The following is a 10497-nucleotide window of genomic DNA, read 5'->3' on the forward strand; positions in this document are numbered from 1 at the left end:
CATGTCAATTGGCTGTTGAAATGTTGCACTATAGTTGCTCTTTTTGTTGTTGAAATGTATGCTTGCGCTGTGAAGAGGTAAGGGTATAGAAGTCTTTTTGGATGGTGTTAGTCTCCGTTAGTCACTATTGGTATTTTGGCTAGAGAAAACTGAAAGTAGTGGTATATTGGCAAGTTGGTTTTTCATAGTGGTAGTTTGGTAAGTTCGGTTTCTGAGGGTGGCATTCTGGCTATTGTTCTCCACCAACAACGTCACAACTCAGAACGTCTCTCTCGACAAAAACTATTTGAGAACCACCTTCAAACTCGTGCAATCCACCCCCAAAATCCCCTCCCCTCCCCTGCAATCCCAGTATCCCACAACAAATTCGATCAGCATCGATCCCGATTCGTCCCAAACCCTGCCTGCCCCGCACCCCGCGCCAATCCCACCCACATTGCTCGTCTCACCCCCAGATCTGGGCTCCAGTTGCAGAAGCTCCAGATCCCACGCTGCTCTCTCGTAGCCGCCCCGCGATTTGCGCGACGCCAAGCTGGCTCCGCAGAAGCGGCCACAGCGCGTCGGCGGGGGCGGTGGCGCGGCCGCTGCCACCGCTGCCGCGGCGTCGTCCGCCGCGGCTGACTCGGGGGACGCGGTGATGGCCCGGTGGCTGCAGTCCGCGGGGCTGCAGCACCTCGCGGTGTCCTCCTCAGCTCCTGGGCCCGGGCTGGCGATGGGGATGGCCGGAGACCTCCGCGGCGGCGGTATCCTCCCGAACCTTCTCATGCAGGTTCGTGCGTCTCTTCTGATCGCCTCCAGCTATTCGTCGTTTCCAGTAGGCGTGGTCCTTCCGCACGTTTTGATACCACGCTGTATATGTTCGGGTCGTCACCTGCAATTGCACGATCGCTAGCTTAGCCACGCGGATCTTGTGCGTGTCCGTACCAGCGCGCGTGTATTTCGTTCAAGTCACTCCTATTTCTGTGGGTCGGTGAAGAAATGGACGGAAGCCAGTGAGTTTATTCGTCGCCCACATTCAGGGATCGATTCAAGTTGAGTGAGAGTTGCCGGTTGTATTGTACAACGACGAATTGCTGGCTTTGAAGCTCACATTGCTGCATGACTGATGTATAAATATTCGAGTCATATGTGGGAAATTTGCTGTTTCTGAGCCTGGCAAGTTGGGGTTGTGCTCCTGAAGGATCAATCTGTCAAAACTATGCTCATGATTATCACGCCTTGTGAAATTACATGGCTGGCACGCCTGTCTCTAGTCCTGTTAGGAAGGCTGGCACAGCCAGACTTAATGGTTAGGTTGATAGTTCTGCTAGTTAGCTGGAAGGTAGTGTCTTACCGCATACTGTTTTGAAACCACTGCCTGCATTACATGAAGTTTAGTTTAGAACTGCACACTGTTAACTGCCTGCATTACATGAAAGTTTAGTTTAGAACTGCACACTGTTAACCTGGATGGTGGAACTATGTCTCTTCAGTTTGAAGAAGTAAGCTGGATGGATTGAATGGACACAAAATAGCACCCGCTCTTTTGGGAGATTACTCTATTCGTTTTAAATAGATTCGCGATGTGATTTTTTTTATAATCTTGAGCTGGTGCACACATAAATCTGTTGTATCTTGGATGCAAATTAGAGGATGCATTTTGTGCCATATGAAATGGTATTCACATCAGTTTGCTTTGAATGCCAAGTATATTAAGCTGAAACCTCAGCAATTTGATCTATTATGATGCAAACAATTAAATATTACTTAGTGAGAAAATCAGAAAAATATTGTGTCTGCTGTTTTTTTTGTTGCATTAAATGCCCTTTTGAAGTGTCAAATTTCTCGTCTTGAATTTCAAGGAACACCTACTGTATTGAGTGAATTGCGAAAAACCACCACATTGAAGCGTAGGTTTGCAGGAATGACTCTTCTACGAATTTGTGCCAGAAAACACTGATTTTAGTCCTAATCTTTTGCAAAAAACACTGATCAACTGTTTTATGCATTTTAACCTGGATTATGACATGTGGGGCCCTGGTATTTTTGCATAGTCACCCTTCGGGTAAAAGTGCAAAACGCAATCAGCTCCTTGTCGCCGGCCTGCAGCAGAGGCATCGGCGCTCATGGTCCTCGTCGCCAGCCATGGCCACACCGTCCAGAGGGGGGGAAGAGGTTGGCTCATCGGCGTTGGCCGGTGGTGCCGCATCTGGCGGTGGTGGGACGAGCACCAGAGGACGAGGCGGTGGCTGGTTCATGCACGCGGCAGCGCTGCTGGCTTGGAGTCGCCATGCGCTTGGTACCGTCGGCCACCGCGCGCTCACCGTCGAGGTCGCTGCTTGTTGCAGCTTGCGCGCCGCCGTCGCTGCTTGTGCCGAGCTGCGCGGCGCTGCTGGTGAATTTGGGCTGCCCAGAGAGCAGAGCAGCAGCACGCCGGCCATGGCTGATGGGTCTCGTCACCGGGAATGGGAGCAGAGAGCACGGCCGCGGCACAAGCGCATCCTCAAGGCGCAGGCGAGCCTGCTCTTGCTGGCGTGGACGCCGAGCAAGGGCGCCAGAGGTTGAGCCCGAGGCGCGGCGTGCAACCCGCTCGGCGGCGGTGGACGCGAAGCCCCTGCTGAACTTGGCGGCGAGGAGGGCGCTTGCGTCTGCTCCGGCAGGTCGCCGCACCAGGCGGTCGCGTAGACGAGCCCTGTCGCCGCGGCTCGCCGCGGAGTAACGCGCGGTCCGGGTGGCCTACCTGGAGCAGCTGCCCCGACCACCACTCCGCCTCTAGCGCGCCGACCAGACTACCTTCTATCGCTGCCACCCACGTCCTGTGCCACCACATGCCAGATCCGGCCGGGTCCGATGTTCCCCGCCTCCACAACCCACGTCCAAGGACGGCCTGCGCCAGGATCCGGCGGGCCCAGTCTCCACCACGCCTCGTCCCTCCTCCTTCCCGTCAAGGCGGGTCGAGCTGCGCGTCGGGGTCGTAGCCGGGAAGGGAGGTGGCGGCGCTGGGAGGCGGGGGCGCGTCGGGAGGGAGGTGGCGGCGCTGGGAGGCGGGGGCGCGCCGGAGGGAGGTGGAGGAGCAGGGAGAGGGTAGTTTTTTAGGGGAGAATTTTTTTAGGGAGGGGAGGACGTTTTGGCAAAAAGACCGTTAGCCACATCAGCAAATGGTGGGCTCCATCTGTCATAATCGTCATCAAATGGGCTAAAGCCATCAACTAGTGTTTTCTGCAAAAGATTAGGCTAAGAATCAGTGTTTTCGGGCACAAATTCGTAGAAGAGACTTTTCTGCAAACCTACGCTTCAATGTGGTGGTTTTTTGCAATTCACTCTACTGTATTACATAGGCATATGTATGTGGCATTGTCGATATGATTATATCAACTTTTGATTATGGCATCTAGTGCAAAGGTCTGACCTTACTCCTGTGCTTGGGTGACCCATGTACAGTATATGCGTGAGGTCCTCATGTTGAGGCCTTGTTTGTTATTTGTGGTTCGGTTCATATTTCGCACTTAGGGCACTGTGTCTAATATTGCTAATCTGTTAAAGCCTTGTAGGACTTCTGGCTTGTTCAACGATAAGCGCTTTATCAATACATGCATGCTGTTGCCAAGTGATTATATACAGTTTTACAACAGTTGCTATTTATTTGGTAGGGGTATGGGCCCCAATCGATCGAAGAAAAACAGAAGCTTTACATGCTATTAAGGAGCCTGAATTTTAATGGCGAATCAGCATCTGCACCTATATCTGAGCCATACACACCGACAACCCAGAGCTTCAGTGGTGGCCCCCCCATAGATGGATTCTACTCACCCGAACTTAGAGGTGAATTCGGAGCTGGCCTTTTGGATCTTCATGCAATGGATGACAGTGAGCTTCTTTCTGAGGTATTACTCTAGTTAGTATAAGCAAAATAACTTTCTATGCCCACATGTTATATGGGCATCTGCTCATTGTGCATGCCTGCTCCTTTTAGAAACTAGGGTGACGTTGCATGTGACAAAGGGATTCAAACACATGTGATGTCCAAATCTTGATTTCTGCTCTTCAAAGTAACTTCTTCGCGGTCTAATCCAGCTATGGTCTCTTTGTTGTCAGAATGTAGCATCAGAACCATTTGAAGCTTCACCCTTTGTGCCAAAGGAAACTGATGACGATGAGGACGATATAATATCAAGAAGCCAGCAAGGTCTATCAGAAAATTATGGTGGTGCAATCACAAGAGAAAAAGAGAGCAATACTAAAGAAAGTAATGTAGGAAAGATTAAAGTTGTGGTGCGTTGATCACTTCCAAGTACTTCTACTATGTCTACAGTTATGCAATGAAGTCACAATTCAGTCTTTTCTTTGTTTCTTATTGTTAGTGAAAATATTATTCAGTTAATACTAGTAACAATGTCAGGTAAGGAAGAGGCCTCTGAACAGAAAGGAAATATCTCGAAAGGAGGATGACGTAATAGATGTACATAATTCTCAATTCTTGACTGTTCATGAACCTAAATTAAAGGTACCATCTTTCATCCATTCATTGGTATTCTTCATTATGTCTGCAATAGTTCAATAGATAAAATTATTTGGTTCTTGTGTTTCATCTTTCTATGGGACTTGTAGATGTCTTGTGATGCAGTAGAGGCAAATGTAGTACTACCTCCGTCCTGGTTTATTGGTCCCCGTTGTAATCTGTGCCAAACTTTGACTATAAATTTAACTAACAAAATGTTCATGCATGTCACAAAAAACTATATCATTGAAAACTATGTTCAAATACGAATCCAGCGATATAATTTTTGTTGACATGCACTAACATTTTGTCAGTTGAATCTTTGGTCAAAATTTAGCACAAATTACATAGAGGACTAATAAACCAGGACGGAGGTAGTAAGAGAGACAATCCATTTACTCCTTCCATGTTTTCCATCATGCCTATTGTAGTCTTGTTTGCAGTATGACATTTATTGCAATACGTAAACACTATATATTATTTTAACGCCAATATGATTTAGGCCATGAATTATGATGTGCATCAACAAGTACATTTACAGCCTATGATAATCCGACCTATCTTTTTTTTCAAGGATACGTCAAGCAGACGTATCGAGATCATAGATAGAAGAGTGCCAAGACGGCAAGTTTAGTTACAACGCACCCACGGCACAGCGTGCCAAACACCGCATGCTAATTACTCGCTACTGTCTACCGAATCTACCCTAGTTGGAAGTGAACCGTCTATCCGTAGGAGCCCAGCTGCCCTCCAGTTGTGTCCTTCACTCATTATCGAATCAAGCACCGCTTGAATGCTCGGCGTGGCCCCATTAAACACAATGTCATTCCTGTGCCGCCAGAGAGTCCAAGCCACGAGAGTGATCACCGTCCAGATTTCCTTTCGCGCCTCCCTCTGCATATCCAGCGTGGTCCACCACTCCACCAAACAAGAGTCGTGTGACGGTATCCACTTTGTCTTACCCCAATTCGTCGCTATGACCGACCAGACCTGCCTTGCCAATACGCAGCCAAGAAGGAGGTGATTAATGGACTCAGGCTCCTGGTCGGCACGCAACAGGGTGAGGTAGGTGCCGTCTTGGCAGTCTATCCGCCGTCCAGCACCGGTTCTTGGCCGCGAGCCAAGTGAAGAACTTAGTTGATGCCGGTGCTCTAGACTTCCAAATTTGCGTCGCCCCAGAAGCCTCCACGCGGCCAGCAAAGAAGGCACGATAGGCCGATTGAGCTGAGAAAGAGTCTCGCGCGTCCCAAGCCCACACCAGCCTATCCCAGTGTCTTCGGGGAGCTCAATGTTCTGTACACGATCCACCAGCAGAAGGAATTCCCTTATCGCGTCTGCTGTCATGTTAGGCTAGACGTCCCGCCACCATCCCTCCAAGAGGGCGTCTCGCACCGTTGTGAGCTTGGTAGCCTTCTTTTTCACCACCCGAAAGAGGCTTGGCAGCTTGCAATCGCCCTTCTTCCAACCACCAGTCTGTCCAAAACAAAGCCGTGGAACCGTCGCCAATGATGCATCTCGTGGCGGCCTTGTATATCGCCATGGATTCCGGAGCAACCTGGATATTGAACTCGTCCCATGACCGAGCAAGGTCCGTTCTTGCAAGCCACGGCCATCTTGCCCGGAGAGCCAAGTTGAGCAGCCGGAGATTGGGCACTCCAAGCCCACCATATTCCTTTGGGGCACACACCTGGTCCCATGCCACGAGACAGTGTCCATCGTGCACGTCGCGCCAACCTTTCCATAGGAAACCCCGACAGATCTTGATGGCCGCCTCGAGAGTCTTGGATGGCAAGTCAAGAGCAATCATGGCATGGATGGGGCATGGAGGCAAGGGTAGTCTTCAAGAGCTCCAGTCGGCCGGCACGATATAACAATCTGGCGTGCCAAGAAGGCAAGCGATCTCCCATTTTGTCGATCAAGAACTGAAATTGGGCCGCCGTTATCTTCCTCAAGCCCACCAGGAGGCCCAAATAACGACAAGGCCAACCACCAACCTGACAGCCCATCTCGGTTGAAATCAATTGCAACTGTTCCTCAGAGCAACGAATGGGGTGGGCCGAGCATTTAGCAAGATTGGTCCTCGGCCCAGAAGCCACGCCAAAATCCTCCAGCAGCAAATTGCACGCCCTAAGGCTCATGCGATCAGGTTTTATGAATGTGACCGCGTCGTCGGCAAAGATTGATGTGCGGTGCAGCAAGTCCGTAGTGGCTAGCGGCGAGGGCAGCCCTCTCGCTGCAGCGTGAGTGATGAGGGAGTGCAACACGCTCATCACCATGACAAAGAGAAGCGGGGACACCAGGTCCCCTTGCCGCAAACCACATCTTTTAAAGATTACCTCGCCAGGAATGCCATTGACGAGCACACGCGTGGAGGAGGCAAGCAGCCCGGCGATCCAAGCAATCCATCGGTCACCAAATCCCACGTGCTTTAAGACCTCAAGCAAGAAAGCCCAGTCCACCGTGTCGAAAGCTTTGCTAATGTCGAGCTTCAGCATAACCGCAGGCCTCTTCAAGGAGTGAAGTCTCTTGACCGTGCCTTGGACCATCATGTAGTTATCATGCAAGCAGCGCCCTCGGATGAAGGCCCCTTGGTGCGGTCCCACAATGTTGGGCATCTCCGGCGCCACACGAGCAGCCAGAACCTTGGCCACGAGCTTTGGGAAACTATGAAGCAGACTTATGGGGCGAAAGTCTTTGGTCTCTAAAGCCGACGCTGACTTGGGCAGCAAGGTAACAAACGCTTGGTTGATGGACGTGAGCCCTCTGAAGTCCAAGTTTCCCAAGGCAGCAAACGCAACAAGGACGTCCTCCTTGATGATGGCCCAGCAGGCGGCATAGAACCTGACCGAGAACCCATCAGGCCCGGGCGCTTTGTCCATATCCCGCGCACAAATAGCAGCCCAAACCTCCTCCTCAGTGAAATCTCCCTCTAGGTGCCGAAGGTCCAAACTGGGCAGGCCGATCTCGTGCAGGTCCAGAGTGTAAGCCCGCTTGGGTGCCTCGCCGATGAGACGGGCAAAGAAGGCATCCATGGCCTCGGCCATCTCCTCATGCTCACATGTGATCACATCATCCACCTTAAGCTTGGCCATGTAGTTTTTGCGACGACGGTTGCTGGCATGCGCGTGAAAGAACTCGATACAAGCATCCCCCTTCTTCAGCCACAGAATACGCGAGCGCTGCCGGGATATGGTCCTCTCAAGCGAAGCGAGCCCAAGAAGCTTACGCTTGAGCAGCCGCCTAAGGTCCACCTCAGCATGAGTGAGAACCCTAGTTTCCATAGCAATGTCAAACCTAAGGATCACCTCCGTCGCGATCAGAATTTGCTGCTTCACACTACCAACGTATCGGTCACTCCAATTAGCCAACGCTTTCGCCGTGGATTTGAGCTTGGCGGCAAGCCTTTTGAAAGGTTCTCCATCCCAGTGTCCGTCTCCCAAGCCTGCCGAACCACCTCCTGGAACCTGGGCACTTTGACCCAGAAGGCCTCAAAGTGGAATCGTCTTCCTCTGCGAAGATCCGGATTAAGAGCAAGATGCAGCGGATAGTGATCAGACACGCCAGTGCTCAACGCCGAGAGGAAAGAGGCCGGATAAAGCGCCTCCTAGTCCACTGTAACCAAGATTCAATCAAGTTTCTCCAACGTAGGTTGCAACTGCTCGTTAGACCACGTGTATCTTCTCCCGTTGATGTAGAGGTCTTTTAGCTCAGGATCATTAATGCACCTCGAAAATCTACCCATCATGCGCCTGTTTATACGGTCGTTGCTCTTCTCAGCCGTGTCGGCAATCAGATTGAAATTGCCTCCCACCATCCAAGGTCCCACGGGCAAGTCGCGCATGTCCTTGAGCTCCTGAAGGAAGTCCACTTTGTCCGCCTCGTCCTGTGGTCCATAGAACCCAGTGAACCACCAACTGCTCTCCCCATACGTGATCCTAGCCGTGACTGTGTTCGTCGTAATATGCGGGTTGGTCATCAACACACAATCGGACTTGCAAGCTAGAAGCAGTCCACCACACGTCCCAACCGCGGGCACGAAGAAGGTGTCGAAAGCTGGCCCAAGGCATTGCCGAACCAGGGTCAGGTCCAACAGCTTCATCTTAGTTTCCTGAAGACACACCACACTCGCACCCGAGAGGGAAACCAGGTTCTTTATTGCATGTCGCTTAGCGGGGCTATTAATGCCACGCACATTCCACACCACCACTATCTGGTTTGGTTCAGCCATGGGAAAAGACCTATCTTTTTCATGCAACATTTATACGAAGAGTTTAAATCATTTAATGCAAAAGAATCTTTCTTCTGGGCATTTGAATTCCTTTATGTGCTTATCAGTGTCTATCTACATCCTGCAATGGTGCACTATCTTTCCTTTCACAGTTTCACCCCGTAGTATCTTAGACATAAAAGGGCGTACCCAGTGCTGAAAGCTCCCACACAAGGTGGGGTCTGGAATATTCTATGGGTTTATAAATATTATATGTACGTAACATTGTTGCTATGTACAACTGTATGACTGGCAAAAACTACATTCTCACCTATGGGGGTTAATTATACCCCCTCTGTTCCAGAATATAAGGTGTATTAGTTTTTTCAAAAGTCACATGTTTCTATGTTTGACCAAGTTTATAGCAACATATATCAACGTCTACAATGCTACATAAATAAAATATGAAAATATATTTCACGGCATATCTAATGATTTCTGTATAAACTTAGAGCCTGTATAAACTTAGAGCCTGTTTGGCAGGCCTCCACTCCCCACTTTTCAACTCCCAGCTCCATCTAGATGCGGAGCGCGCAGAGCGGCACTTTTGCAACTCCGAAAAAATGGCCTACGCTCCGCTCCGCTCTGGGAGAGCATGGAGCCAACACGTTCAGTGCCACTCCAGGAGCTGAGCTGCGGAGCGGAAGCCTGTCGATCAGGCACTTAAACAAAGTTAGAGAAGTTTGACTTTTTGAAAGAAAAAAAAATACACCTTATATTTTGGAGCGGAGGAGTATTACATAACAGGATTGCTGGAGATAAACTATTCCATGTGTTGCTGTTTTCTTGGCAGTGTGTCCTCATTTTGCTGACAAAAAGAAGCATGTCCGTATAAGATGCAACACTCAACTGTCATGCATACTTATCAATAATAAAACTGTGAATCATAAGCCTTTTTAGCTTATCATGTGATTTGGGCTAACACGAAGTCTCCGCTGGAAGGTGGATTTGACGGCTTATGTGGACAAACATGAATTCTGCTTTGATGCTGTCCTGGATGAGGCTGTAACTAATGACGAGGTACTACTTTCCTAACCATCATCAATGGCTGTCTCCTTTTCTCCTTTTCAACATGTTATTCTTAGCATATAAGTTGCTGGGTTGTTTGAGCAGGTGTACCGGGAGACTGTGGAGCCCATTATACCAATAATTTTCCAAAGGACCAAAGCAACATGCTTTGCATATGGCCAAACAGGTTAGATAATGCTGGTTTCAAGCTAAAACACTTAAGTTGTAATTTATGTAGATGTTCTGGTAAATCATGTCCTCAGTGTGCTTATGATTTGTTATGTTTTGGTATTTGTTACATGGGGCAAGACCTATAGCCGTAGTACCCACACCAATGTTGGTAAATCATGTCCTCAGTGTGCTTATGATTTGTTATGTTTTGGTATTTGTTACATGGGGCAAGACCTATAGCCGTAGTACCCACACCAATGTACCAAAGGAACCACCATAGGAGGCATGAGTAGCAGGGGAGACTGTTTCTGTAGCCTCGAGTTGAGTCAGAATCCAATTAGTGAAAAGCTTGCAGAGTCAGTTTAGATAAAGAGAGAAAGTGTTCAGATTGTAATCAGTTTAGTTTTGCCTTGTTGGCCAAGTTAGTTGCCTATATAAGAGGGGACTTAAACCTGATGAATAAAGGAAGCCAATTCAAAGCACTTTTTTTACCTTAGCAGCCTAGAGTACTTAGAAATTTAAGTTCTTCCAATTTTGGTATCAGAAACATCTACAAGAGGTCATCGACAGCAGT

At 49.3% G+C, this 10497-nt stretch overlaps 1 protein-coding gene across 1 annotated transcript in view; it reads left to right on the plus strand.

The window, feature by feature from the left end:
- Nucleotides 1-224: 224 nt before the first annotated feature.
- LOC123078257 (kinesin-like protein KIN-13A) overlaps nucleotides 225-10497 on the plus strand; it is a 15730-nt gene continuing 5457 nt past the window's right edge. The window contains exons 1-6 of the mRNA XM_044500691.1: nucleotides 225-769; nucleotides 3630-3863; nucleotides 4075-4251; nucleotides 4379-4483; nucleotides 9687-9764; nucleotides 9858-9939. Of these exons, the coding sequence (XP_044356626.1) occupies nucleotides 638-769; nucleotides 3630-3863; nucleotides 4075-4251; nucleotides 4379-4483; nucleotides 9687-9764; nucleotides 9858-9939 (808 nt within the window). The 5' untranslated portion in view covers nucleotides 225-637. The remainder of the gene's footprint in view (nucleotides 770-3629; nucleotides 3864-4074; nucleotides 4252-4378; nucleotides 4484-9686; nucleotides 9765-9857; nucleotides 9940-10497) is intronic.

Source organism: Triticum aestivum, chromosome 3D (genome assembly GCF_018294505.1).
Source record: "Triticum aestivum cultivar Chinese Spring chromosome 3D, IWGSC CS RefSeq v2.1, whole genome shotgun sequence".
In the NCBI taxonomy this organism is placed as follows: Eukaryota; Viridiplantae; Streptophyta; class Magnoliopsida; order Poales; family Poaceae; genus Triticum; species Triticum aestivum.